General features: G+C 40.3%; 5 protein-coding genes across 5 annotated transcripts; all 5 read left to right on the top strand.

Annotated features, from left to right (window-relative positions):
* The first annotated feature begins 12,214 nt into the window (after positions 1-12,214).
* Positions 12,215-13,657, top strand: LOC121863211 (cuticle protein 7-like). The gene is made up of 3 exons (XM_042361696.1): positions 12,215-12,227; positions 12,405-12,527; positions 13,079-13,657. Exons 1-3 carry the CDS (start codon positions 12,216-12,218, stop codon positions 13,412-13,414), a joined length of 471 nt encoding a protein of 156 aa, XP_042217630.1. The 5' UTR covers position 12,215; the 3' UTR covers positions 13,415-13,657.
* Positions 13,658-14,857: 1,200 nt separating this feature from the next.
* LOC121863210 (larval cuticle protein A2B-like) lies at positions 14,858-16,059 on the top strand. The gene is made up of 3 exons (XM_042361694.1): positions 14,858-14,906; positions 15,336-15,455; positions 15,630-16,059. The coding sequence occupies exons 1-3, from the start codon at positions 14,895-14,897 to the stop codon at positions 15,933-15,935; spliced, it is 438 nt and encodes a 145-aa protein (XP_042217628.1). The 5' UTR covers positions 14,858-14,894; the 3' UTR covers positions 15,936-16,059.
* A 2,598-nt stretch (positions 16,060-18,657) lies between these two features.
* On the top strand, positions 18,658-19,725 carry LOC121863209 (cuticle protein 7-like). The gene is made up of 3 exons (XM_042361693.1): positions 18,658-18,677; positions 18,878-18,985; positions 19,210-19,725. The coding sequence occupies exons 1-3, from the start codon at positions 18,666-18,668 to the stop codon at positions 19,516-19,518; spliced, it is 429 nt and encodes a 142-aa protein (XP_042217627.1). The 5' UTR covers positions 18,658-18,665; the 3' UTR covers positions 19,519-19,725.
* A 2,042-nt stretch (positions 19,726-21,767) lies between these two features.
* On the top strand, positions 21,768-23,174 carry LOC121863208 (cuticle protein 7-like). Its single transcript, XM_042361692.1, has 3 exons — positions 21,768-21,787; positions 22,373-22,504; positions 22,716-23,174. Exons 1-3 carry the CDS (start codon positions 21,776-21,778, stop codon positions 23,025-23,027), a joined length of 456 nt encoding a protein of 151 aa, XP_042217626.1. The 5' UTR covers positions 21,768-21,775; the 3' UTR covers positions 23,028-23,174.
* A 3,260-nt stretch (positions 23,175-26,434) lies between these two features.
* LOC121863205 (cuticle protein 8-like) lies at positions 26,435-27,634 on the top strand. Its single transcript, XM_042361691.1, has 3 exons — positions 26,435-26,447; positions 26,806-26,955; positions 27,180-27,634. The coding sequence occupies exons 1-3, from the start codon at positions 26,436-26,438 to the stop codon at positions 27,486-27,488; spliced, it is 471 nt and encodes a 156-aa protein (XP_042217625.1). The 5' UTR covers position 26,435; the 3' UTR covers positions 27,489-27,634.
* Positions 27,635-27,652: the final 18 nt, after the last annotated feature.

Genomic DNA, 27,652 nt, shown 5'->3' with positions numbered 1-27,652 from the left:
GAGGACGAGGGCAAGAAAGAAGAGGAGAAGGAAGTGAGGGTAGTAGGGAAAGAGGGAAGAGGAGAGAGGAAGAAAGAAGAAGAGGAGGTGGGAAAATAACTTCAAGCACCTAGAGAGTTTTTGAGGAGCTGCCTATAATCCCTACAGGAGCTCGTTATTCGTACTAGTGTCCTCAGTAGCACGTTGCACTGGTCTACATTATATCCCTTTGTAGAACAGGACTGTATTTGTTTGTATATCCTGAGGCCTAAGGATATTATTATTGCCCCCTTTGACGTTCCGCGATGAAGACAAATGAAAGCGCGTTTTCTATACAAGAGTTTGCCTGTCTGTTCGTCCGTCCAGCGAGGGGATTGTACGGACGATAACTTGAGAAAATCGTATTGGATATTAACTAAATCTTCGAATTCCCACCTTCAGAATATTGCTGATGAACAAGAATTTTACAAGACAAATAATACTAATAAGATGTACAATGAATTTTCAGCCAATTGATATTTGAATTGATATTTGGTTTTGTTTATATATAAAAATATTATAACTGATAAATTTAAAATAAATATCACCAGCAAAAATGGATTATCACAAAACTTAATAAAAATCAATTATCTCCAAAGAATTAATGAATTTCAAAGGCAACGTCATACACACAAAAAATAAATAAAATTATACATATTACTGCAGCACGACCCAGGGTAGGAGTCAAGATGTGCCTCTCACCATAAGCTCGTAAAGAAGGCTCCGAGAGGCACTCCCTCAGCGAGACGTAGGCACTAATGCCAGCCAATCACCAAGCTGCAACTCACTCTCCTCCATCACGATGATTACCAGGTAAAGATTAGAAGAGGAGAAAGGATTGGTCCAACTCTATATTAAGCAGTTAAATCAGCTAAAGATTAGGGTGGTGTGATTTTTACTAGTCAGGATTGGTGTTGATTAGGAGGGTTATGTTATTAGAAACGGAAAACAAGGGAGAATTGATGATTGATTAGAGTAAAGCATTAAGGTGATAGGGCCTTCTAGACACGAACAAGAGTAGTGTGGGGTGTTGACCAAGTAACGGCTAGAGAAGAAGTGACGAGGTAGAGGGGGATTGGTCTCGTCTCTGTAAATTGATGGTTTATACTCGTCGAAGATTAGGGCGGTGTAGTTTACAGCTAATGACAAGATTGGAGTGTATCCTGCGAACTGTGTCAAGATTAGGTGCCATTTTCAGCAAAATCTTTAGAATAATAGACAGATTTGTTTTGTGAGTTGTCATAACTTATCCGAATTAGTTTATGAAATGAAAAATAAAACAGATTAGATGACTCTCTTACCAGTGTCATCTAAGTTGGCTCTCTACCGTAATAACTACAACAAGAACAGTTAACTTTTTTTGTATTTTAGCTAAATTGTGATTCGACATTTAAAAATATTTAATTAAGTCAGTTACGATCATAGAAGGAACAGCTGACACCCCTTGTTAACCCCAGAGAGTCCTAAGTGACCCCCCCCCCCACTCCTTCCTGTAGGATAAAGAGACCCCAAGGTGCCAACGCAGAAGTAAACAGGTCAAGGAACTAGTCCCCCTCCTCCTCCAGGTGTGTGATTAATGAGGTCGAAGGTAATGGGTTTCTGGAAGTCCCCTGTGGGTGGCCGTCTTCGCCTTCGGGAGGGATTTTTTATCTAGCGGGAGTGTATTACAGGAGATTAGTTAGCAGTCAAGGAACGCTTATGATAGGGAAGAGTAAAGGGGAACAGTCTGCTGGGTTGATGTTCGATATTTAGTAATTAATAACAACCAAGATTAACCTTTGCATCTATTAATTTTTATTGTGTTTGAGTGCAAATTAAAAAAGTCTTATTACTACTACTATTATCATCACTACTACTATTACTACAACTAATACTAATAACGATAATAACACTACCACTATATTATTATTATTACTATTACTATTATCACCATTGCTAATACCAATACTAACACGACTTCTTTATATGAGTTTACACACTGGAGACATTGTCAACATGGCGAGCATACAAATGAAGTGAGTGTTAAGGTAGAGACACACAGGTAGGGTCAAGAGCTTCGGTAAGTGGAGAGACTATCTGAATAAGCGAGAGGAGGAGGATGAAAGATGCTTGGTGTAGGAAGGGGAGTCAACCTGAGATGCCGACAGTGGTAGAGACTTTGAGGAGATGAGGTGAAGGGGGTGAATTTATGTGCAGGTGGATGCAGAAGAAGGTCTATGGGGCTTAAATAAGGTTAAGAGATCAAAAGAAGAGGAAAAGAAAACAGCAAATGATGTTAAAACAATCTATAGAAATAATTGGATGAATCATGGTGGAGATATTATTATTTCTTGTCTCTTTCACCTTTCTCCTTCTCTCACTCCTCTCCTCCCCAATCACTGTCTCATTAACTATCTCTCCAAATTATCTCTCTCTCTCTCTCTCTCTCACACACTGTCAACACCTCATGAGTAGATGGCAACCTCACAATACCTTATTCACCCACACAGGTCACATGAGGTCAAAGTTCTCTCCCAGGGTTAAAGGTCAACTCTTGGTTTCCTTTAGTAGTTCCAAGGATATCGGATGTATAGTGAAAAAGACAGTAGTTAGCCAGCAATTTGGAGATAAATGTGTAGTTATTCAAGGTTACGGGATATTGGTAGTTAAGGAGGAGGGGACATGAATGGTAGGGTGAAGGGAGACGCAGGAAGTGTAAGTGTAAGTGTAAGTGTAAGTGTAAGTGTAAGTGTGTGTAAGTGTAAGTGTAAGTGTGTGTGTGTGTGTTTGTGTGTGTGTGTGTGTGTGTGTTAGATGAGGTTGTTAAAGGTTCAGCCTGTGTCATTCAGTGTTGTTTTTGTTTCACAGGAGGCTAAGACGATGGTTAACTGGCTGTAGTGTATAACTTGGTAGACTCTGATCTATGGTTGGTGTTGTGTGTTATGGTGCCAGAGAGAGAGAGAGATCATTCATTATACAAGTTATAATGAAATAAAACGCCATTTGAGAGCAACACCAAAGATATCTACTCAAACACACACGTCCACCCCATCTCTACACTCTACCATAAAAGTTTACACCAGTGATTTTGCCTCAAGGGTCGTGAGTCTCAGCTGTTCTTGCTTCCTGGCGGCCATCTGGTGTCAGCTGAGAGGGAAAGTAGTCTAAACCCCACCATTACCCTACCGTATGTCACCCACTTGCCGCCTCCTCCTCTGACGTATAACATTGTTTTGATTGTCGTACGGGAGCACACTCATTAACGTACTTTGGCTACTGTTGTTGTGTAACTTTAAAAAATGTTAACGTTTAATATCTAAGAATAATTTAATAGTGAATGAGAGTGACGGTGATGATAATGGTGACTGAGGTGATATACAGGTGATAGGATATGGTGGAGGGTGATGGTGAAATGGTGGGGATTGATGGTGAAATAGTGGAGATTGATAATGAAATAGTGGAGATTAATAGTGAAATGGTGGGGATTGATAACGATGAAAGACAAGATTTTTGGTGATAAAGAAAATACAAAATAATGATGACATAAATGATAATGACAGTGAAAAAGAAGAGGTCCTCCATAAATAATAATGATGACGATTATGATGACGATGATGCTTCAACACACACACACACACACACACACACACACACACACACTGGAATGATGAAGCAGGAGAGAATGATTAGTGAGAGGGAAGAAGTCTGCGGTAAAACAGAAAGTGTGCAGGGTGTGGTGACGGGGAGGAGGGAGGAAGGAGAGACGGAGGAAGGAGGGAAGAAAGGGGTAAGGGGGACTGGAGGTATGAAGGAAGGGGTAAGGGGGACTGGAGGTATGAAGGAAGGGGTAAGGGGGACTGGAGGTATGAAGGGAAGGGGGGGTGTAATGGAAGGATTTTTTTTTTGTGGTGGTGGGAAATATGGTTGAGTCACGTCACTTGATATCTTTGTACGTGCGTAAGAGTACTCATATCACACACACACACACACACACACACACACACACACACACACACACCATTAACTACTGCAATATGAAAAATAAGTATAATAATATTTCATGATTCTTTTTCCACGAGGAGCATTATACATATTATAGTAAGCCAAGTAAACACAGCTATGACCTGGAAAGATATTACCATTACCGTTGATGATAACTGTGATGTACAAGATGATAAAATTTAATAAACAAAGATTATCATGTTGGTGAGAGCTCAACTGGTCAAACGCTTGATGTGGACCGCAATTTAACATAGGAAACTGAATGAATTTGTATCTTATATAATAATCACCAATTTAACAAAATCATATAAAAAAATTAAATATAGGCATTTATATCAATATTCTTTTTTAACCGTTACTCAATTTATAAGAGATTCGTGAAATGTTGAGCAATGAGCCTTTTATGGTAAGACTCAAAGGCCGCAGAAAAACTGTTCAGGTGCCGCATGCGTCACTACAGGTTGGAAGTGGCTGTGAAATTATAATGAGTCATCTTAGAGGGAAACAGATGGGAAAACAAATTATAATGACACTTAGTGATGACAGACTTTATGAGATGTGAGGTGGTGTTGGGTGGGTGAGAAGGAGGGTGTGAGGGTGCAGGGTGTGAGGGGTGGTGGGTGTGAGGGGTGGTGGGTGTGGGTGGTGGGTGTGAGGGTGGTGGGTGTGAGGGTGGGTGGGTGTGAGGGGGTGGTGGGTGTGAGGGGTGGTGGGTGTGAGGGGTGGTGGGTGTGAGGGTGGTGGGTGTGGGGGTGGTGGGTGTGGTGGTGGGGTGGTGGGTGTGGGGTGGTGGGTGTGAGGGATGGTGGGTGTGAGGTGGGTGTGAGGGGTGGTGAGGGGTGGTGGGTGTGAGGGTGGTGGGTGTGTGGTGGGTGTGGGGGGTGGTGTGTGGGGTGCAGGGTGTGGGGTGCAGGGGTGTGAGGGTGTGGTGGGTGTGAGGGTGGTGGGTGTGAGTGGTGGGTGTGAGGGGTGGTGGGTGTGAGGGTAGTGGGTGTGAGGGGTGGTGGGTGGGTGAGAAGGTGGGTGTGGGGTGCAGGGTGTGAGGGGTGGTGGGTGTGGGGGTGGTGGGTGGTGGGTGTGAGGGTGTGGTGGGTGTGGGGGTGGTGGGTGTGGAGGTGGTGGGTGTGGGTGGGTGAGAAGGTGGGTGTGGGGGTGCAGGGTGTGAGGGTGTGGGTGGGTGGGGTGATGGGTGTGGTGTGGGTGTGAGGGGTGGTGGGTGTGATGGGTGCAGGGTGTGAGGGTGGTGGGTGTGAGGGGTGGTGGGTGTGAGGGGTGGTGGTGGGTGTGAGGGGTGGTGGGTGTGAGGGGTGCAGGGTGTGAGGGTGCAGGGTGTGAGGGGTGGTGGGTGTGAGGGGTGGTGGGTGCAAGTCTTCCCCAGCAATTGTTTAGTCTGTTTGTCTGTCTGTCAGTCTTCAGCGTTGAGATGCGATACATATACGCAACAGCTGTCATGGTTCATTGAATATAAGATAACATTAAAGGCAAGAAACAGCAGTCAACACTTACCACTGCTATTGGGATACGGTCCAAACATGGAACAACTCTCGCGGTCCACGGTCCAGGAATGAAACAGCTGGTGCGGTCCACAGGCTAAACAGAGGACAGGTGGCTGTAGATCCTCACTGCCGGGAAAAACAAACATTAACGTTGAACAAATAAAAGGTTCTTATAATTGTCCATTTCTTTTAACTGTGTTCACGTAAGTATTTTTATTTTTATTATTATTATTATTATTATTATTATTATTATTATTATTATTATTATTATTATTATTATTATTATTTCACAAACTCATACATACATTACTACCTATACAAGTTTATATGAGTCTATATAAAAACAAACAAATAAACAAAAAAGAGAAATAAAAGAGGCTTAATGAGACTCAATTTCTTAAACCTTTTCTTCATTAAAAAAACAAAAAAAACAATACTTTTAGAACTCGTAAAAAAAGACTTGTAGTTTTTGTGTTATCTTATTTATATAAAAATTATGATGTCAGTTTTATTATTTTTTTTTCTTCTTTTGTTGGAGTCGAGTACAAGACAGAGACACGATAACAGGAAACAGCAGGGGGGCGGGAGGAGGAGGTGGTAGGGGGCGGGAGGAGATGGTAGAAGGGGTGGTAGGAGATGGTAGAAGGGGTGGAAGGAAGTAGTAGAGAGGGTGGAAAGAAATGGTAGAGGAGTGGGAAGGGTTGGTACTGATGTGGGAAGGAGTGAGGGAGTGCCCCGGGTTACACAATATGGGAGAGGTACAGGTGGTGGTGGGGGGGGGGTGGGGGGGGTTTAGGTAATGCATATAGCCTTGACTTGTACCTTCACCTGCTTCTCATTAACAGGACGGCTATACACTCCTCTTACCTAGGTAACTGACCCTCTTTCCTTTAGACGTAGATGAGGGGAAAATCGAGAGGACTGGTCAAATAGGCCCAAGATTTTTAGGCTTCAAAAAGATAGATAGATAGATAGATAGATAGGGGGAATGGAGGGAAGAAGGAAAGAAGAGTGAGAGTGGGGGGGGAGAAAGAGGGTTTGTGATGTAGATGGAGAAAGAGATAAAATATAATAAGGAATATAAACGGAGGCGAAGAGAGAGAAAAGGAAATTGAAGGGAGAACGAGGTTAAAGGTAGAGATATCCAAAGAGAAAGAGACCCAGTAAGAGAGGAAAGCAAAAGAGAAAAGTAAAATAAAGTGGTGAGAAGAGAGAGAGAGAGGGAGATTAAAACAAAATGGAAACATAATAAGAGTTAGGAATCAATCTCAAGTAACATTCCATTGGTCATCCTTGTAAAGTCGTCCAAAATTACAGGTGTTCATATAATCGTTATCTGGTCTTATTGCCCGAAAACACAGGTATCATCTATGAAAATTGGTCCTATAAATTGACAGTGAACACGTCCCATTAGACTCTAAAGGCTAATAGCTCATTTTTTAATAGTTATGGAACAAGAGTCTTATTTTCTGTACTTTTTTGGTAGATGATTCGCATATTTTTCTACTTTGTTACTCCTGAGATTTTATAAAGAATTGATGTTAAGTAATGGATGGAATTGATAAATAACATGGCCACTTAATCACACTGTAAACATAATTTTGAATGTATTTGTTATACTCTATAAATACTAATCCCACCTACCGACTGATTAATTAGCGGAGATAACTTTTTGATTAGCTAACAAGGATATCTATCTCTCATAATTTTTAATGAACTAGTGTAATTATCATCATTGTTACACGTTTAAGGACCTTAGTTGTTGAAGCGTAGTAGTAACGTGGGAGAATTTTTTTTCTTACTAACTGCCGCAGGGAGAGACACAGAGAGCCAGTGTAGTCATGGTGGTGGAGCCAAGGCAGTAAAAGTGAGCACGGCTGTATCATAAACAAAGATGTTCACGAGTTTCATTTCTTCGTACGTGTCTGGGTCGTAGGTGTTGACGCATGGCTGTCATCTACGTCACCTACATCAGGGTTACTGTTATTTTCTCCCTAAAACAGAAAATCAGGAAAGGGGGGAAGGCGAAACAGGAGGAAGGAAGGGAGTGAAAGAGGAACAGAAGGACGGAAGAGCAGGGAAACAGAGGGAGGGGGGAGGGGGAGAGAAACAGGAGGGAAGGAAAGGGGGAGGGAGAAACAGAGGGAGAGAGACAGAAACAGATGGAGGGAAAGAGAAACAGAAGGGAAAAGGAACCGTAGGGAAGCATCGAAAGAGGAAGGAAAAGAAGGAAGGAAGGAGGGAGGGGGGTGGGGGGGGTAAGGAGAGAGGAACAGCTGGAGGAAGAGAGTAAGGTATAAGAGAGACGTAAGGGGGGTGGGGGAGGGAGAGGGCTGGCAAACATGACCGAGGAGATGGGTCAAAGGCTTACAAAACACACAGTCAGGGAACACATCAAGAGCCGAGCCTCAACACCATGCATTAACACCCATAAGAAGATACAGCAACATAGCAAAGGTTAGCGTGGTGGCTTTGTTCTTGCTGTTACATGTCGTGTCTAAGAGGTTGTATTGATTGCAACATTCTACTTGCACAACTCACTGTAGGTACCATCCCTCTATTGTCATTCATTTCTATAGAATCTTTGTCTTTGAGGCGATATGATTGCATTTTCTTGGTTTTAATTGGGGTTAAATATTTGTGGGGAAATTATATTGTATTTTTTGATAAGGGAAACATTTTAAGGAAATATGGACACGTAAGATGAAATATATAACAAGCAATTACCAGTTATTCGGTATTAATCACAGACTCTGGTAACACAAGGATCATTTTTTCGTGTCGCATTGAAATCACTACAGACGAGGTGGTGATAAGTCGTTAAGTTAACTTATATTTATTGTTTCTTCATTCCCACGCTGCTGGAACAAGTCACAGAGATACAGGTAACTCTACACTCGACACCTTTATAATTATTCATGTGAAATCTTTCTCTTGTGATCTATAGTGACACAGGTTGATGATGACCCTGTTAATAGCACGATTATTGTACTTATAATGATAACAATGGTTTATGATCACCACCTGTACCTGGGTTGAGGTAATTGGCCATCACTTATGACCTGAAGTTAATTAATGATGGAACAAAATATAACAATATTATGTAGTTTCATAACTTATACAAGAAATTAACAATTTGACCTTTCACCAAGTTTCTATTTTTCTCTGTAACTCCAACCTTATCTTCATTTATCATTCTGTTTATTCATCGCATCAAAAACCTAAATGAAATATTATGTTATTGATAAAATATAATCATTAAATTATATTCCCTGGCTATAATGTTGTCTTTCTAAGGATCTTCATTAGCTCAGTGACATCGGTTTCGTCTCTGACTTCGTGAACTTCGCTTCACCGGTAATGAAAGGTTTCTAACTGCTTCCGTTTTGGACAGCATAGTTTCTGCTTGTACTAATATTATCATGCAAAGATTAACGTAAACTCTGACAACGGCCGACATGTGTTGTAATGATACACCTCCTCTGATCACCTTAACAGAAAACACATCCAATAATTTCAATAAGTAAATAACCTTTGACCTCTGATACATCGTTTGGACGCTGCCTCGGGAGTTTAGTCTAGATAGTGCAAAGAACTTAAAGCCAGTGAAATGCCTTAACAGTAACTTGTCTAGAGAGGTGACGGGAACTTCCTGACGATGATTACACAGAAGATGTGATTAGAGTGGTAATTGTGTCTATGACGTCTTAACCGGACCACTTTGAGGTATTGGAGAAAAGTGTTGACCTTGGTATAGGTTGTTGACCCCAAATGACATTCTTCAATTGGACTGATTGAGTAATGACGCCGAAAGTTGGATAAAATGCCCATTTCTGATCATCTATTAACGGAAACTAAACTAAGTCAATAAACGTACAAATGAAAGTAATGAGAATCCACAACACTGATACCAGAACAAACCCTCACAGCTGTTCCGTTCTCAGCACATCAATGAAAAATTTTACCCATCAATTTTATGGTTAACTTAGCCATTATAGTGCCCACTGGGTATAAGAAACAGCCTCTCGCTAACGCCCTTGTGATCTGGTATACCGGACAGCACCACCATTACCTGTCAGAGCGTAAGATGAATAAGACTTACAGATCTAAATCTTCCTTGCTATAAGAAACCTGATATTACCTCACCAAGATCAGCGTAGAGATGAGGAGGGTGAGATGATATTTTCTCTAACATAGCTGTGAGAGTGTCGATGATTTTGTGTATGTATGTGTGTGTGTGTGTGTGTGTGTATTATGTGAAGTTAGTTTAAGTGACGAAGGAATAAAGAAAGTAAATGAGATGTTAAGGAAAAGGACGAAATCGGGGTTCCACAAGAGTGCCAGTTTAGTTGTACTACACACCTTGCCAAGAGCACTGGACCACATCCTCTCACCCCCCACCCCAGCCCCCCTCGGTACTCGTCTGTTAATACAATCCTACAAACATTCATTTCCTCAACAGCTGTCAACTATCACTACATATTTCCCCAAAGCATTAATTATGACAGACCTGTGTTTGTGTTGTTCATTCATTTAGGTTACTGAGTTAATGTAAAGAGTCTCTAGATGTAGGTTAGGTTAGTTTAGGTTAGGTTAGGTTAGGTTAGGTTAGAGGAGAGGCGTGGCAGTACCTGGGGGAGGATCTACGAGCTACATGAGGCGTCTGGAACACACACTTTCACTCCTATGTAATTGAAGTGTTACTGTGTGAGGTTATAAAGGGCCTATGTGCACCTTGAGACACAGCCAGGTGAATAATGACGTAACATCTTCATTAACCTTTACACCGACCATTTATATAACCCCAACTTAACTATATTCATGTATATTCACAAACATATATGTATAATTATAAAACAAATTCATGATCATTTGTTACCTATTCATAGAAGTGAGTTGGATTATCGGGATTATGACTCTACCTGTGTGTGTGTGTGAATCAGCTGAGGAGTAAAGGTGTGTTGACAGTCACCTGGTTGTGTGGTTTTTGTGAGATCATCATCACCTACAGTACACCAGGTGGGGTATGTTATCAAGGGCTCTGACGTCGTGGCTAGATGAAACCAAAACTTATGTGAGAGTTTTTTATAAGTCTAAGATTATTATTATTATTATTGTTAGTTATTATTATTATTATTATTGTTGTTGTTATTGTTATTATTATTGTTAGTTATTGTTATTGTTATTATTATTATTATCATCATCATTAAATAAAGCTACTTTATGTCGGTAGCGCCCCTGGGTTGAGTATAGCGAGGCCAGACAACTAAGGTTATGTCAGGATTATCGACCACTCTCGCCGGTATTAATCGTAAAGACATTAAAAAATCTTCCACTTTGATAACGAGGTTTGTTTTATTTAGTAAATGTTATGTCTTAAGACTAATTCACTTAACAGTAATAATGTTTAAAAACTGATCCTGAGCTTGAGTTGGATTGAATAGACTCATTGCTAGATATTCAGGAATACTAGTTGACCTTCTTTGTGCTGTTTCGTCGTGCGGCTGCAGCTTACAGGTGCGTCAACCAAATAAGCCCAGGTGAGGCCACACGAGCTATCAGCGTAACAAGAGCTTGGGAGTAAGACGCGAGAGGTCTGGACTACACACGCTGCTATACATCAGTCAGTGTTTATCTGATTTACCGTGAAGTCAAACCAAGGTGAACAACTTTTATAAAACGCTTTAACTATTAAGAAGAGCGAGACATTTAAATAAAAAAAAGCTTTAGCCAGAAGTGTAATTACAAATATTGATTTATTTACACGCACGCACGCACGCATACGCACTTGTATTGTTGTCATTGTGACTCAACTTAATATAATGTTAAAACAATAAAGTAATGAGAATCAACAACTACACAACCACTCTACAGACTGAATTAGTTCCAAGCACAGCCATAAAATCACTGCCACAGACAGTCTCGTCCTCCCTGACTCTCTATCCTCACTACTTGCCTTTGACACCCTCAACCTGCCACGTGCTTGTCTATGAACCCAGACACAAATGTACATGTACTGTACGTGGTTTGTTGACAGGGGTATCCAGATCAAGCGACTGTGCACCCCCCCCCCCTAACATAGGCCTCAGAGAACAAGACAGAGTTGATGCCTAACCTAACGTCTCGCCTCGTAAGGACACTGTTGAATTGTATTCTTGTTCAGTCAAAAGGAACCCTTAAAACTGTAATTAGGAAAGAACTTACTGATAAATTTGAAGTAAGCTGACAAGTCTTCCATGATGTATTTGGCTTTCATTTAAAACAAGAGCTTAAATTATCATTCCAACAATATATACATAAGAATGGAGGAAACTACAGCGGGCCTATTATCCCATACTATATAAATTCCTTAAAGAAATAGTAAATCTGAATCAGCCCATAAACAACAACTATCATCTCAATCACTGGAGATTCTTCCAATACCAGAATTTAAAGTAGATGGGTAGAAACAAAACAAACGCGAAAAGAATATTTACGACACAAAGCCATTTAAAATACATTAGCATTGTGAAACCGACAGATACCCATAACTTGTGTTGAAGACAAATGAAAGTATGGAACACGAGACCTCGGTGGGTGTGTGTGTGTGACTTGAACCAATGAACTTGTGGGGTCGGGTTAGGCCTACCCGCCCCCTAGGTGGCCTTGCTCTAGTTAGAGAATGGACCAGTGTCGCTCTATATAAAGGGAGACCAACCTTCCTCACCATCACAATCGACCATGTCTCTCAAAGTAAGGAGCTCTCTGGTGACCTCTCAGTGTTCTGGGCGTCAAAAAAACCACTTAATCTGATTAGTATTTGTTGATATACTGTAATGCCCTTGAGGAACAATCTCGTTAATTCAGGTTTTGTCTCACTCCCACAGACCAATGGCTACCAGTGTATAATATCAGTGTATTGTGTTGCAGGTGGTAATGTTGGTGTGTGTTATGGCGGCGGCTGTGGCCGACAGAGCTCCAGCCTACCCAGAGTATGCGGCGCCCCCAACATACCACATCCCCTCCCCTTATAAGCAGCCCGAGTACCCCACCGTGAGTATAGTACCACCACACCTGTGCACAATGATCCCTCACACTTTTATATATAATTACTAATCCTCTTAACAACACTCAACACATTTTTACTCACCTGTATTATTGTTTTTACTTCTCATCAAACAATATTTTTTTCCATGAATAAAAACATATTTCCTTGTATAAAAGTCATTAAGCAGTTTCTAATTCTCTGTTTCGTCTCTTGTTAACTTTACATATGCATAATTACCAAAATCATTACCTGTTTCAATATCGTAAATCATTTTCCATTTCAATTTATTTATGTATGATAAGCATTCTGTAAAACCTCCAATCATTTTTATTATTTCTTTTGGTTTCAGTAATAATGTTTTGTCATCAGAAAACTGTTATTACTTTTGAATCCAAATTATTTATTTTTGTTGTCACTTATCGCTGATACAATTAGCGGAACATCTTCCTCTAAGTTTTTTGGCCCATTATTTATTCTCCTTGGTTGATCACAATCATTCCAGGTGTCTTTATTATGTAAGATATTTGAGTTAGAACTATTTATTTCTTCTTACCAGGAGCCTCCGAAATATTCTTACAACTACGGTGTCGCCGACGACTACTCCGGCGCTAACTTCGGTCACTCGGAGGCCCGCGACGGCTACAAGACCGAGGGCAGCTACACGGTGGACCTCCCCGACGGCCGAAGACAGACCGTCACCTACGTGGACAATGGCGACGGTTTGGAGGCCGAGGTGACCTACGAGGGAGAAGCCCAGTACCCCGAGTACAAGTCCGCCCCAGCCTACAAGCCCGCCCCAGCCTACAAGCCCGCCCCAGCCTACAAGCCCGCCCCAGCCTACAAGCCAGCACCGGTGTACAAGCCTGCACCAAAGTACCCAGTCTACGGCTAAGTTTTTAAATGTGTTACGAGACGCAAGACCTCAAACCTATATCGGAACCTTAATTTATTTGTTTCAAGAAAAAGGAAGATCTTGGCTACAGGTGACCAGGGAATATTCCATCACCTACCCTGACTCAACCTATAACTCTCAGCCGGAACACCTTCTAATGTATTCATGGCAGATATATTATATGTAATTAATGATTATTTCATTTGTATTTCATTCATAGATATACAGTATATATTGAATTTATCAACTCGTCTTAATTCTATAACCTGTGTGTAGTTATGTGATGTGAACAAAGATGAGACATTACAGGTGATTAAACATTATAATGAACAGGAAGTAAAGAGAAAAGTGTCAGTCAGACTAAAAACATCACACATCACACACAGGATTTTAGGCCGAAACACTTTTCCTCTCGCGATTGAAATTTAAAGTGTCAACACACCTACACACATACAATCTTAATAATTTGTTTCTTTCCTGTGATACAAATTACATCATAAGTAACTCATTTTTATTTTCTTCACCGTACACATTCCGACCCTCTCATCATGTGTGCACAGTGCCTCCCTACCTGCTCCCAAACATACACAGTCCTTTCCTCCCTCCTCCTACCCCCCCCCTCCTTCTCTCCCTCCTTCCTTCTCTCCATCTGTTCCTCCTTTCTTCCCAATTTCCCGCCTTTCCTCTCCCTCCTCCTTCCTTACTAGGTGGTGTAAGTGTGGATCAGCCTCTCTCTCCCTCCCTCTTCCCATATCTCGGCTCATGTGGTTTGGGAGTGGATTAGTCAGCCTTCCAGCCCTCCTTCCCTCCCTCCCACTAACTCTCTCTCTTCGTCCCCCTATATTCAAGGAGTGACCACACCTCCACCCCGAGGATGTACTGCGAAGGAGGAAGAAGGAGGAGGATAGGAGGGAATAGAGACTGGTAATGTATAAGGAGATGGAGGAGGAAGTGTGGGAGGGTGGAAAGGAGAATGAGGGAGGGTGAAGGAGAGTAGAAGGGATGGAGGGAAGTATAAGGAGAAGGGAATATGAAAATAGGAGACGGAGAGAAAAAAAAGAAGAAAGAAAAGGAGTGGAAATGAGATGGAAAGAGAAAAAAAACACACACAGATAGATCTTTCGGTAACAAGACAGGGAAAGAGGAATAACAGACAGAATAAGAGACTGGCAAAAAGCTAGACAGACAGGGAGGAAATATATTGATAAATAATCAGAAGATAAAGGAATTAGATCAAGGATACACACAAACACACCCTCCCACTACAGTCCAACAAATAAATAAATTCACGTCAATAATGAACACCAAAGCCAAGAGGCGTAGAGTGGACAAAGGCAGCATGGTAATGAATGTTGGCTCATGTATGGGAGGGAGGAGGGGGGAGGTTACAGCACCGCCCTTATACCTATGGCGAAAGTACAGGGACGACAGACCGTATATAAACGGCTGCGTGTGCCTCCCTCACCATCACAACTCAGCCATGTCCCTCAAGGTATGGAGGAGATCATCTGCCAGACATAATACAGTGCTCAGTGTGACCAAGTGGAGGCTGAAGCTGTCTGTGGTGTTGAGTGTGAAGGATCTCCCTGATTGGATGACTGTGCTGATATCATAGAACCCAAGAGACACAATTATTTGAGTCAATATTCTGATTTAGAGTTTAAGACCTTGCCAACTCATTACTAGATATTCTTTTACTATGTTGCAGAATTGTAGTTGAATCTGTGACCATGTGTTTTGGAAATGTTGTCATTAAGTAAAGTTTTAAGGTTCACTGATACTGTTAGATTTCGGTGTTGCTAAGACAGATCTTTTGTGGTTGCTGAACAAATTAATCACAGTTTCCCTTCCCGTTTGACTGCTATAAACTGCACTATGTAAAGCCTCTTTCAGTTTTTGTATATTTACATTTTCATTTCAGTTAATCGTTGTTGCCTGCGTGTCAGTGGTGGCCCTGGCCGACCAGGCCCCCGTGTACCCTGCTCCTCCTGCATACGGCTACCCGGCCCCTCCTACCTACAAGGAACCCGAATACCCTGAGGTGAGAACAAACTATATCAATTAACGAACACAACTTGTGTTTTGTTGCAAACATGTCAAAAAATTTTTAGTGTTCTGTTTCTGCCATGTTTTATACAGTGACAGTAATGATAAATATTAGCTGACTAATTGTATTACAAGTGCTATTTCTAAATTCTATACCATACGGCTTCAGGCCCCACCGAAATATGCCTACAACTATGGCGTAGCCGACGATTATTCCGGAGCCAACTTCGCTGCTTCCGAAAACCGCGACGGCTACAAGACCGAGGGCAGCTACACGGTGGACCTCCCCGACGGCCGCAAGCAGACCGTCACCTACGTGGACAACGGAGACGGTCTGGAGGCCGTGGTGACCTACGAGGGCGAGGCCCAGTTCCCAGAGTACCAGCCCTCCTACCCCGCCCCACATCCACCTGTCTACCATCCCGCCCCCTCCTACCCCGCCCCCACTCCACCTGTCCCCACCTACGAAGAGTGAACCAAGTTACACGACGGAGAACTGAATGTCTTGCAACATTAAAAAATTTTATGACGTCTTTATAGATGTACTTGTTTTATTATTTATTGTTCAATGCTTGACTGAATAAATAGTATATACATTATCTGGGATTTTCTCGTCTACTTTTTCCAGTTTTCTTTCAGGTATATTCTTTAACCGCGTGTTACGCACTTGCCATTTTATTCTGGTTATCGCCAGACGATTTTATTCAGCTTAGGGTAACCTGCCGCTGTGAAAGGGTTAAGCCTCTCACCTGTACCTTACGTGTCAAGTGTTAACCAAAAACCGCTGAACAAGTTGATCTACTTATATTTTACAAAACCTCATTGGATTGCGGCGATCAGTGAATTACTTAGAAAATTCCATAATCAATCATAACTATACACATAACTAAGCAACAGTTTAATAAGTCATCGCTCAACGTGTTGTCAGAAGGTTAGAGGCAGATTATAAATTTTCGCTATTTATCGTAGTTACTGGAGTGTCCGGGATCTCTCACGTACACTAATATACAAGGACATTGTTTCTTTATATTTATCACCTGGTCATGTGTGCAGGTATAGACACATATTAGTGCCATTTACCTGTCAGGAATAGACACCGTACAACGCTCTCCTTTCTTTAGTATCCTCTGGTCTTCACAGTTGAGATGAAATGCGGTCGAGTGCGGTGACAGCCATTGTGTCTCCTTGTGTAGTGAGGTCCAGTGTTCCTTGATGCCACGAAAGGCTGATCCACTGTCAAGTTCATTCTGAAAATGACTAAACATATTTATCTTAAAAGGAGGGATCCGCAGGTATAGACATTATTAACAAAGTCTCATATAAATGTAATATTTGTATATGTTTATATATGCAAACATAAATTATTGCATATTTCAGCTATAAACATAAATTTAAGAAAACAAAAATAACATAGACAAGACGGACACATTATAAACAGAACATATAGAAACAAGGTCTGGTGAACAGGTGATCTCCTTCTGTCAGTCATTCTTTCAACACGAGACTTCATAGAGCTGGCTAAGGCAGCTAAAAGTAGAATAACTAATCACACAACAAGTGGAATCATACAAGGTAAGGTGATGCTATCTAGTGTGTGTGTTTGTGGGACATATCGTCTGATTCTTACCCCAGCTTACTTGATCATAATTGGTAAATAATTAAAACAAAATAAAAGTATGAGTTACATTTGTAATTATTAAATCAATCAAAAATACCATAATTACTATGTTATATAAATGATCCCTCAGAAAGCCAATATTTTGTTGATATAAATCAGCTGGAGTCAAAACGCGGGGACTCTTTCAGGTAATTAACTCCCTGTTCTCTGTATACAAAGTTTGGCCTCACCATCAAGGAAGTAAGCAAACAATAAAAAAAAATGCTTAATCACAGTCAAACAAAGACTTAATTACGAACCTTTCTCCCTCTCACTAATGGTACTCACTTCATGTGTTGAGCTCGTTTATCTTCGTTAAAACATCTTGACATTTCAGAGAATTTTAGTGCTCTATTTGCGCAGATACTCGAGTCTTTTACTTCCGCGTGAATTTCGTAGTTGTGGAATCTGACATTATGTCTTGTACGTATATATATGTATCATGTGTTTGTATGCATGTGTATTTGTTTGCATGTACTTAAGCGTGTGCATATATGGTATATGTAGGTGTGTGTGTCTTTCGTACACAGGAATACTAAACTAGCAAGAAAGTCTATCACTTGTTATCAAACGAGTGAACTCTTCAACAAAGTCAAGGGCAGAGCTCCAACTCTACCCTTAATACAATCAGGTAAATGATTCCTTGTATCTAGTGCAACATAGCAGAGAAGGTATGCAATTAACTAATGAATATTAATATACACCTTTCCCCGAGTGAAAGTTTGCATAATTTCAACAACTGTCCAACCGTAAATGTGTGTGAAAATTACTCTGAGATGACTAATTATCACGTAATTCTTCATCGGTAGAGAGTCATAGAGTCAACAGTATAATCTGAATCATTAAAATCTTTCTCGTTACTTTATGAACAATTTAAACGTAGTAAAAAAAAAAATCCTGATAATGTATGGACATTTTAAGCCACATCATAAAGACTTTTGTTAATATTGTAGGAAAATCCCATAAGATAAGTGCCTAAGAAATATCTCCAACGTTGAACAAGAACGAATAATCAGGTCATTGAACAAGAACGAACAATCAGGCCATACGCGGTAATTTGCGGTTTACTCCGGTGATCTGCGGTCATCTTCCCATAAGCTATGTAGAGGGAGATGTGCTCCAGTTGTCTTTCAGATTAAGTAATACACAATATACACATAAGGTATTATCATGACTGTACGTTGCTCTTATGCAGTGACGTAAACTGTATTATTAAAACCAACTAAACACACACAAATATATATACATATTCATCGATCGATAGAACAAGAAAGAAGTAATCAGATACTTATATAGAGAGAGACAGCTTCTCAGACAAACATAATCTATATCCCTTCCTTTTTCATAGACAGAGTGAATGAGAGAGATATATGAAGTGGCTGTCATGTGTGTTGTCCAGGTGTTATGTACGTGTGTGTGTATGGGTGTGTGTACTGTAGGTGTGGTATAGAGGGAGTGTTGGACGGCTTTGAACCACAGAAGGGAAAGCACGATCACCAAGCGCTATATAAGCATGGACGATGGCCCCTCACACATCACAGTATAACAATGGCTCTCAAGGTACTGTACCGGTCTGCTAGGGACAAGTACTTCACCGTCTTCTACTTCTGCGATAAATTAAACGCGTCCTTTTAGATGAATATTCTTTATTCCTAAATATATTTACCAAGTAGCGAGCTTTTTAACGAGTCGAGTCATTATTTACAATAATTACAATATCATTATGTTTTGGTCTATATAACTTTTATATATCCCCACAGTTGATAGTGTTGGTGTGTGTGGCAGTGGTGGTCCTGGGCGATCAGTCCCCCGTGTACCCAGCCCCTCCTGTTTACGGCTATCCTGCCCCGCCCCCTGAGTACCCCGAGGTCAGTAACTATCCCTCACTTCAGCATCAGTGAAGCTACCGAGTCACTGTTCCTATGATGGAATTAATTATAATATAAAAATTATTGGAGAATTACAAATGACTACATGAATTTCATCCTTATTTTCTCTCTGCATTCATTTTCGAATTTCATTGTAATTTCTAATGTATAATAATTTTCCTGCTATAGGATATACATTATGTAAATCATTATGACATTCACAGGTCCCTCCTAAATACACTTACAACTATGGTGTCGCCGACGACTACTCCGGCGCCAACTTCGGTCATTCAGAGAACCGCGACGGCTACAAGACCGAGGGCAGCTACACGGTGGACCTCCCCGACGGCCGCAAGCAGACCGTCACCTACGTGGACAACGGCGACGGTCTGGAGGCCGTAGTGACTTACGAGGGTGAGGCCCAGTACCCCGAGTACCAGCCCTCCTACCCCGCCCCACATCCACCTATCTACCATCCCGCCCCCTCTTACCCCGCCCCCACTCCTCCTGCCCCCACCTACGAAGAAGAGTAATCGAAATACTGTATACACAACTGAGCAGCTTCACCGAGCCTACACGTAAGCCTCTAGTCAACAACCTCATTACCCCGAGAAACTGACGATTAAAACTTAGTGTTTCTCAGTGCATGTTCCTATACCCAGAGATTACAACTATATAATTATCTGTCTAATATATGGTGCCATTGTTGTATGACTCAAATAAAATTTGTTTTCGTCAAAGTCATTTTTACTTGAGAACTCGTCCACCCCTTCTTCCTGTATCTCAGGAAACATAATACCAAATAACTCTGATGACTCTTTGATGACACAAGAAGAAAAATAACCTTGGTTACTGTTCCTACAGCGACACGTAAGTTAAATAATATATGCGTATATATATATATATATATATATATATATATATATATATATATATATATATATATATATATATATATATATATATATATATATATATATATATATATATATATATATATATATAAGAAAGAGGCCACGAACGTACAAGCCTAGTCTGATAAACACTTTGACCGTGACCTATGACCTATTTCTCCCGATAACTTTACTTATTTTGGTCAACATCAAATCCATTTGGTGACTTCATATGAATTGGCCGGTTCATTTTTTGAGGTATTTTATAGCCACATGCATATACTATAAGCCTTGCTTCCCACAGGTGATCGTCTCTTACAGGAGATAGATAATGTAACAACTCAGTGGCTGAGGGTTCTGCATCACGTTCTTTGTCAATATCTTACTGACATTCACTATTGCTGATTACTTTTGAATAATTATCTTGAAGACGGTAATTTGTACGTCAACGGTTATTATCACTTTTACTTGTTCGGTTTGTCATAGAGACCTTGTCTTACATTTCCCATAATAAGGAAGATCGTGTGTACTAAGGCAGAATTCTTAGCACAGACTATTTATACTAACACTTCAAAACTCTGCTACAACTACTTCCATCTATTCAGGGTTTTGCTCTTATTATGATATCCACACTCTAACAGCGATGGACCAAAACCTCCAGATCTCACCAATGGCCATCTGTTACTGTTACATCCTCGTCTGTAGTAATCAGTGGTCGGGATGGCCACCTACCGCTCGCCTCTCGTCTCCACCACATGGTTGTCTGCAGTGATCACAGCTCCATAACCACCCATACTCTGTGCTCCTTTATGATCAAAAACTTCACAACCAGAAGCGTTATTTAGCTCAAGAATTACAAGTACAGATATAGACATGATAACGAGGAAGTACTTCTCGTGTAATGGTCGTAATGAGACGTTAAGACCTATGGAGGAACACAAAGACTTCATCAGCTTGTCTGTGGCCTCGTAAGGTTCCTATCCACTTCCTCTCCTGAAGGTTTTAAAGCCAATAGTTGTTACGGGTAAAGGTAAAGCTTCATAGAACACACATATCCAACAATTAACAAAAGGCACTTGAAAAAAGACACTCAGAATACAAGATCAAGTGTCTACAGGCAGTCCCACAACGTTAGACATACAAACACCCACAAGAACGTACACTGGTATAATTAAAGAAATAAACACAAAAACACTAAAAAAACACCTGATGTACATCCCTCAGTATGACGAGGTTCTGTCTCCGTTGATAATGACGTTACATAGAGATTGATGTATCTGTACTGTTGACCTAAATTTGTACTGATTTTTATGAATAAACTTTTGTAACTTTATTAATATCAACTGAACTCAAATATTCAATTATCTACCTTTTCAGGGATGAGCTATATTCACCTGTACTAACCGATATACAATGAGCTATAAACTATGGTAATAGGGTATTTACTTAACACTAAAAACACGTCACAGTTACAGGGTGACCACGCCCAGTTTACGACTAGTTTAAGACAGTTCTATAAAAGTTACTTCTTCAGATTTCAATTTTTGTGAGAAATGTTTAAATCAGCCATTAGGATGAAACATAGTCACTTATACTGTATATGCAATAAGGAACTGTCTTAAGGAGCTCAACTGTCAGTGTAGAGCAAAATAGTATTCCTTAATATATTTATAAATAATACCACAGATAGATGACGGCCTGGGTATATACGAAGATACACCTGACGCCCTAAGACATAAGACAAGAGGTATCAAATGGTAAATATCTACCAGCTAGAAACAACAGTCAGTCCTCCTCCCTCACTGTTCTGTTGCGTAACTTTGAAACAACAGAGAAAGTAACTCAGTCGACCAGTATATAAACACATGGCCGTCTGTCTCACCATCACAACTCTGCCATGTCCCTCAAGGTACAGACATCCCCCGACAATTGCCCATGGTCCTGTGTTTCTTGTGATTACTACGTTATATGTACACCAGTGTGTATGTGTGTGTGTGTGTGTGTATGTGTGTGTGTGTGTGTGTGTGTGTACTAATTATAATAATTTACATTAATAAGTTGCAATAGAGAGCTTAAAAGCGGCTTAAATCCCGTTTGATACAATTAACGTTGTAGCTAATGTAGCATAATTATCAAATCCAGGTGTAATTACAGTTCACATTGAAGGTTCCCTCAAAAGCAGTTTCAATTTTATGCAAAGAAAAAGTATGTCTGGACAGGTCGGGATTTTTAGCAAGATGAGATAAAAAAAATAAAGACTACACGACGAATACATAAAAAACAACAACAGTTTGTACAGTAATATTTCACGTGGAGTACAGCAAGGTTACAGTCCTCTAGTGAAAAGAAGAATTTCATAATTTCTTGTGGTGATATTCTCATCAGCCTAAGTGGGAGACATATTTATTTCATAGAATGTAATAGCTCTTTCTATTAACGAAGATACTTGTCGCATTCCCACGAGCACCTTTACAGAAGTTATCATTTTTGACAGGTTATCGTCACAGCGTGTGTGGTAATGGTGGCGGTGGCCGACCAGGCTCCTGTGTACCACGCCCCTCCTGCCTATGGCCCGCCTCCCTCCTACCATGCCCCCCAGCCATACCATCAACCCGAGTACCCGGAGGTGAGAAAGTATTTGTGTGTTTGGTGATCAGAATGGATCAACCAATCTCTTGAATTTTGATATTCAAAAATCTTACAGAAATATTACTGTTAATTCGAAGGATTTCCATGTATGGAATACTGTGCAGTGTATTACTAAGTTATTCTTATGATACCTCAACAAAGCCGTGAACATACATAGATTGTAAATTTCTGCACTCCTTCATAAACAGGTTCCTCCCAAGTACACTTATAACTACGGTGTCGCCGACGAATACTCCGGTGCCAACTTCGGTCACTCCGAGGTCCGCGATGGCTACAAGACCGAGGGCAGCTACACGGTGAACCTCCCTGACGGCCGCAAACAGACCGTCACCTACGTAGATAATGGCGACGGTCTGGAGGCCGTGGTGACCTACGAGGGTGAGGCCCAGTACCCTGAACACCAGCCTTCCTATTCTGCTCCTCCCGCACCCTACGCCCCTCTTCCAGCATACGAGCCCGCCCCAGCTTACCCTGCTCCTCCAACCCCAACTTACGCCTAAACCTCTCGTCCAATAATAACAAAATACAGGCAAGACTTTAGGGACCTTTTGATATGGTCTTTGCTCGAGATATAACTGAGTATTATGTATATATATTTGTATAAACTGTCATGGCAATGTTGTGAAATAAACATAATATACTGTAAATCTCTGTATTTAATTGAGAGTTGAAAGCAATTCTCCATCCTAGTTCATTGATGCTTCCCCGTGATGATTATTATACCATCAGAGAGTCAGTAAGATTTATAGAACTTGTTAACATAACATAATGACGCGCTTTGTTTCATTTCTCTCTGCATAAAACCAGCAAAACTGACATATTTATAACAGTTGTCAACAGTAAAACCAGTGCTCGTACATATCCTAATTTGAGAAGAAAATAATTTTATAAAAACCTCTAAGGCCCGAATTCAGAATGCTGGTTTGAAACCGCATGAAGGTTTAAACAAAGGATCGAGCGAAGATTGAAGATTGTTGGTATTCAGAACGCTGGCTTAAACCAACACAAGGATTCAAACCGAGTTTGAGATCGGATATGTCGAACCTCGCGTTAATCCAGCTTGGAGGAAGGTTGAGCGGTCGTTCCGTCATTCAAGATAGCAAGTCAACATGAATTTTGACAGAGTGCGCGTCTCCGCAATATCGTCAGATTGAAAATTTTGTAGAGAGAAAACTGATAGTAGATAGGCAGAATCCTATCACTTTCTTGATGATACGCAATTCAGACAACGACATAGGTTCAGCGAGGGAGATTTCCTTGATATTTTCTGCGATATGGAGCATCTACTTGACAGACCTGTTGACTATGGTTCACCTCTACCTCCCAATCATCACCTGATGATTGCTTTGAGAGTCTTTGCAACGAATAGTTTCCAGGTAAGAAAGGTTCTGGCTACTGAATGAGTTATAGTAATGTGTTACAGCACTTTCGTGTTTCGGGTCCATGAAGATCAAGGGAGTAAATGTAAATATTACAAGTGAGAGTTCCATCGTTGGTTGTGGATTCGCAACGTGAACGTCTTTTGTTTGTGACGTCATTTCTGCCTCGTCCGCTCGCTTTGTTTACTTTAGTATGGGCCCGGCAGTGTTAAGTTAAGTACAGAGTATCTCCTTTCTTATTGTACAGTATGTTTCTAGTGGTATAACGTGTAAACCTTGCTCGACTTTTATAACACCAAGTAAAGTATTATTTGTGAAAGATTATTGTTAATCATATTTTGGAGTTCCACGGAAAATAACTTATACTTTTGTGTTCATTATTTTGTCACTCGGTTGAGTCATTTATTTGATCAGATTTAACTTGTATTTGTTTATTTTTGTACACTCGGTTACTCAGATTTAACTTGTATTTGTTTATTTTTGTTTACATTGTTTATTTGTTAATATATTCTGTTATTAAAACTACTGCATGTATTTCAATATACCCCATAGTAATGAGGTGATAATTTGGTGGGATCTATTCCTGGACCTATAGTACAAAGTGTAATTTGTAAATTTGTGATATTGTTACACCCTTAAGAGGCCCAAGGGTCGTAACATAATGAACACCGAAGCTTCTTTATTTTGATTGTTTTCTTAAGGAAAACTATTTTAATGTATTTTCAATAAACTGTAATTGAATCAATACTGAGTGCATTTTGATTTTAATGCATTAATAAATGAAATTCTTCTTAACATTACTAATCAGGGGAAATGTGGGGTAAAAAGAACAGAAAGAAACCTAACCGAACCTATCCTAGCCAGGTTACTACTCCCTGCATTGATTCATTTTGCTTCGGTTACGAATATTGACACTTGTCCCGGATTGTATCTACATTTTGTATGTAATTGTTCTTCCTCTATGATTTTTTTATAGTATAACAATTTGATTGTAATTATAGTAACTCGTTGAGTCATAGTTGCCGCCATAATCTTGCTTGGAATTGAAGATAATGCAACCGGGATGCAAGCCGATGCTCTGAATATGGATAATCCACTGCAGGAAATCTCGGATCGAGGAATCCCGATTCGCACGCCTGAGCCGAGCTCAAATCACCATTCTGAAAGCAGGTCAAGATATCATATTTTATTTCCCAGTCCCCTGAAAATATATTTTCAAAAGTAGACGGTAAGTAATAATTTAAAGGAGTAATAATTTTATGACCTAACCTAAGTATATGAAAAAAAAATATTCGTGATTTTGTTTACTTTACCAGCTAATGTCGTAACTAATTTTTAGGTCTTCCACATCTTGACTAAAATTATTATTATTATCAATATTATCATTATTAATATTATTATTAACTACGTCATATTTCCATTTGTAATATACATTTTTTCCTTTTGGAAATATTAGATGCAGATTACAAAAAACGATAGCAGGTCTTGTCATTATAAGGCAGTTTGACTTAGCATGCGATAAGATAACACAGAAAATGGGTCTCTTCCCGCATAATGAAAATCGAAACAAAATTTAACTCAATATTTTTAGTATTTTTCCCATCAGAAAACTTACGTGGTTAACAGTGAATACATTATAAGCTCTTGTAAAATTCTTATATGTATGGACGTGAATCTATCATAAAATTGTATTGCAAATAAATTATGGGATCGAATGAAATTTATCCACCCAAACAAACTTCACATGATGAATGACCACCATAACGCTACCTGGGGCGGGTTAGATTAGTTTAGATTAAGTTAGGTTAGGTTAGGTTTGATTAGGTTAGCGTTAGGGTGTTTCATCCCCATGTGAAATACTCTGGGGTGCCTAATCTTCACATGATCCAAATTAATTTACTGTTTCACATCAATAGTAAGATTAAGGTTAAATAATTCTGTACTCTTACGTGAATTAATATTCGAGTCGTGTTCGTATGCGGTATAAGTTTACAAAAGACTCTGTTCTGATGTGTCACAGCAGTTCAAACCATCTCACAATGTTTCTTTTCTCACCCTCTTGTTAGAAATAAAATTAGATAAAAATAAGCAGTTTATAATACATATTTTCTTCTCTGAATTATATCATTATAGATCACAAGGATTTTTTTTAATTTTTTTGGGGGGCATATCACAGAGTAAGACAGGCAGTTTGGAGTTTGATAATCTTGCTGCATATTTGACCAAAACTGTCAAGCCTAAAATAAAAATATCAGAACCCATATTATAATCATTTATATACCTGTAATAAAAAAAAGGAAGAATTATTATCGGTATTGTGGCTTCAAAAGACATTTACAAAGTCGTTCAAGTGTAGACAGTCATGGATCGAGGAAGTAATTTCCCCGTAAGTGAGAAGTGTTAACCACAGCCAGGCGTTACCATAGACATCCCTTAGAGCAGTGTTGTATGACCTTGAAACACGGGGGAAAGTATCGCTCTACCTCTATATAAACACAGCAACTTCTGGCTCATCATCACAACACCATCATGTCCCTCAAGGTACTGACTGCTCTTATCGTGTCGTGTTCTATCATCCAGTACTGCTGTTATGTACTGTAGTGTCGACTGTGCTTACCTTTCAGTGTCATATAGTTAAGATACAGTTATATGGAATAGAATTCTGTATAACGATAGAATAACAGGCATAATCGTCTGGTATTTCCTTGTCTCTGGAAAATGGTGTTTTAATTTTAGTGTTCGAACTTACGCAGTCTTTCGAAAAACCCAGATTCGTATCATATCACCTTAGATTACTTAGAAAATGAGACGAAACTTATTATTGTTAGTGGAATTTACTTAAAATACTTAGAATTCAAATATAAGGAATTTATTTGTACTTATAAAAAAAAATTTTCAGGTTATCGTCGCAGCGTGTGTGGTAGTGGTGGCGGTGGCCGACCAGGCTCCTGTGTACCACGCCCCTCCTGCCTATGGCCCACCTCCCTCCTACCACGCCCCCGACCCCTACCACGCCCCCGACCCCTACCACCAGCCCGAGTACCCAGAGGTAAGACAAAAACATCACATATGATAATCATAGACATATACTGTATGCCTTAATGACGGTTATCATTCTTCTTTCAAACCAAAATTACTTCTATACATATTATGTGAATAAATTCATTATAACATCATTCTCAAATGAAAACAGTAAATATCTGCAACATTATTTACAGGATAACCATAATTGACAATGGTTATGAATTTCATTATACGAATCTCATTTTACAGGTTCCCCCCAAGTACGCCTACAACTACGGCGTCGCCGACGAATACTCCGGCGCCAACTTCGGTCACACTGAGACCCGCGACGGCTACAAGACCGAGGGCAGCTACACGGTGGACCTCCCCGACGGCCGCAAGCAGACCGTCACCTACGTGGACAACGGCGACGGTCTGGAGGCCGTGGTGACCTACGAGGGAGAGGCCCAGTACCCTGAACACAAGCCTTCCTATCCCTCACACCCCGCCCCTTACGCCCCTCCACCACCAGCCTACGAGCCCGCCCCCACCTACCCAGCTCCCCCAGCCTACGCCTAAGCCTCTATTCTCATATAGACAAAAGATTTCAACCAACCAACCATCAGAAGGATTGTTGACATCACCCCATGATGGTTTGTTTAGTTGTGTATATTTCATACTATTTATAATGCAGTGATATGAAATTATTATATTTTATCAGGTAATATTTTGTTTTACGCCCG

Source organism: Homarus americanus, unplaced genomic scaffold (genome assembly GCF_018991925.1).
Source record: "Homarus americanus isolate GMGI-L3 unplaced genomic scaffold, GMGI_Hamer_2.0 scaffold7329, whole genome shotgun sequence".
NCBI lineage: Eukaryota > Metazoa > Arthropoda > Malacostraca > Decapoda > Nephropidae > Homarus > Homarus americanus.
This window is presented reverse-complemented; position numbering and strand designations above follow the sequence as displayed.

Coding starts and splice junctions, on each gene's coding strand:
- LOC121863210 (XM_042361694.1), top strand. Junction 15,456..15,629: donor AGGAACCCGAATACCCTGAG/GTGAGAACAAAC, acceptor ATACGGCTTCAG/GCCCCACCGAAATATGCCTA.
- LOC121863209 (XM_042361693.1), top strand. Junction 18,986..19,209: donor CGCCCCCTGAGTACCCCGAG/GTCAGTAACTAT, acceptor TGACATTCACAG/GTCCCTCCTAAATACACTTA.
- LOC121863205 (XM_042361691.1), top strand. Junction 26,956..27,179: donor ACCAGCCCGAGTACCCAGAG/GTAAGACAAAAA, acceptor CTCATTTTACAG/GTTCCCCCCAAGTACGCCTA.
- LOC121863208 (XM_042361692.1), top strand. Junction 22,505..22,715: donor ATCAACCCGAGTACCCGGAG/GTGAGAAAGTAT, acceptor CTTCATAAACAG/GTTCCTCCCAAGTACACTTA.
- LOC121863211 (XM_042361696.1), top strand. Junction 12,528..13,078: donor AGCAGCCCGAGTACCCCACC/GTGAGTATAGTA, acceptor TCTTCTTACCAG/GAGCCTCCGAAATATTCTTA.